We start from the raw sequence: 808 nt of genomic DNA on the forward strand, positions 1-808 counted from the left end.
TAGGGCGGGACCTGAAGAGGACGAAGGCGCTGCTGGCCGACGCGCAGATCATGCTGGACCACCTGAAGAACAACGCGCCCAGCAAGAGGGAGATCGCCCAGCTCAAGAACCAGGTGTGCATCCAGACCCCCCACCCCAAAACTGCAGCCCCTGAGGGACACGGGGTGTCCCCGTCCCCCGGCCGGGTGCTGAGCCACGTCCCCGCAGCTGGAGGAGTCAGAGTTCACCTGCGCAGCCGCCGTCAAGGCTCGCAAGTCCATGGAGGTGGAGATCGAGGACCTCCACCTGCAGATCGACGACCTCACCAAGGCGAAGGCAGCGGTAAGCGGTTTCGGGGTGCGATACCCCATGTTGGGGCTGTGTCCCACCTGCACCCGAGGGGAGACCCCCACCATCCTGGCGGGATGACCCCATGCCGTTTGGGGTGGTTTTTGGGGGGTGGGTGCCCCGCTCCTGGGGCGCAACATGGGACGCAGGCGGCTCCCCGCAGCTGGAGGAGCAGCTGCCGGCTGCAGCGGGAGAAGAACGAGGTGCAGAGCCGGCTGGAGGAGGACCAGGAGGACATGAACGAGCTGATGAAGAAGCACAAGGCGGCTGTCGCCCAGGTGAGGGGGGGGAACGGCAGCCATGGCACCCCTGTCCCCCCCCGTAATGCCCATCTCGGGGTTCCTGGGGTTCCTTGGGGAACTGACAGTCCCAACGTATCCCGCAGGCATCCCGAGACCTGGCGCAGATGAACGACCTGCAGGCGCAGCTGGAGGAGGTCAGCAAGGAGAAGCAGGAGCTGCAGGAGAAGGTGGGGAGCATG

General features: G+C 66.0%; 1 protein-coding gene across 1 annotated transcript; it reads left to right on the forward strand.

The window, feature by feature from the left end:
* Positions 1–47: 47 nt before the first annotated feature.
* Positions 48–796, forward strand: LOC104467915 (unconventional myosin-XVIIIa-like; the record flags this gene model as incomplete). The annotated part of the gene is made up of 4 exons (XM_010081888.1): positions 48–113; positions 208–321; positions 491–605; positions 713–796. Coding segments are annotated over exons 1-4 (376 nt in total), but the record flags the coding sequence as incomplete, so codon positions are not given.
* Positions 797–808: the final 12 nt, after the last annotated feature.

This window comes from Pterocles gutturalis, unplaced genomic scaffold (assembly GCF_000699245.1).
Source record: "Pterocles gutturalis isolate BGI_N339 unplaced genomic scaffold, ASM69924v1 scaffold23256, whole genome shotgun sequence".
Classification (NCBI taxonomy): domain Eukaryota; kingdom Metazoa; phylum Chordata; class Aves; order Pterocliformes; family Pteroclidae; genus Pterocles; species Pterocles gutturalis.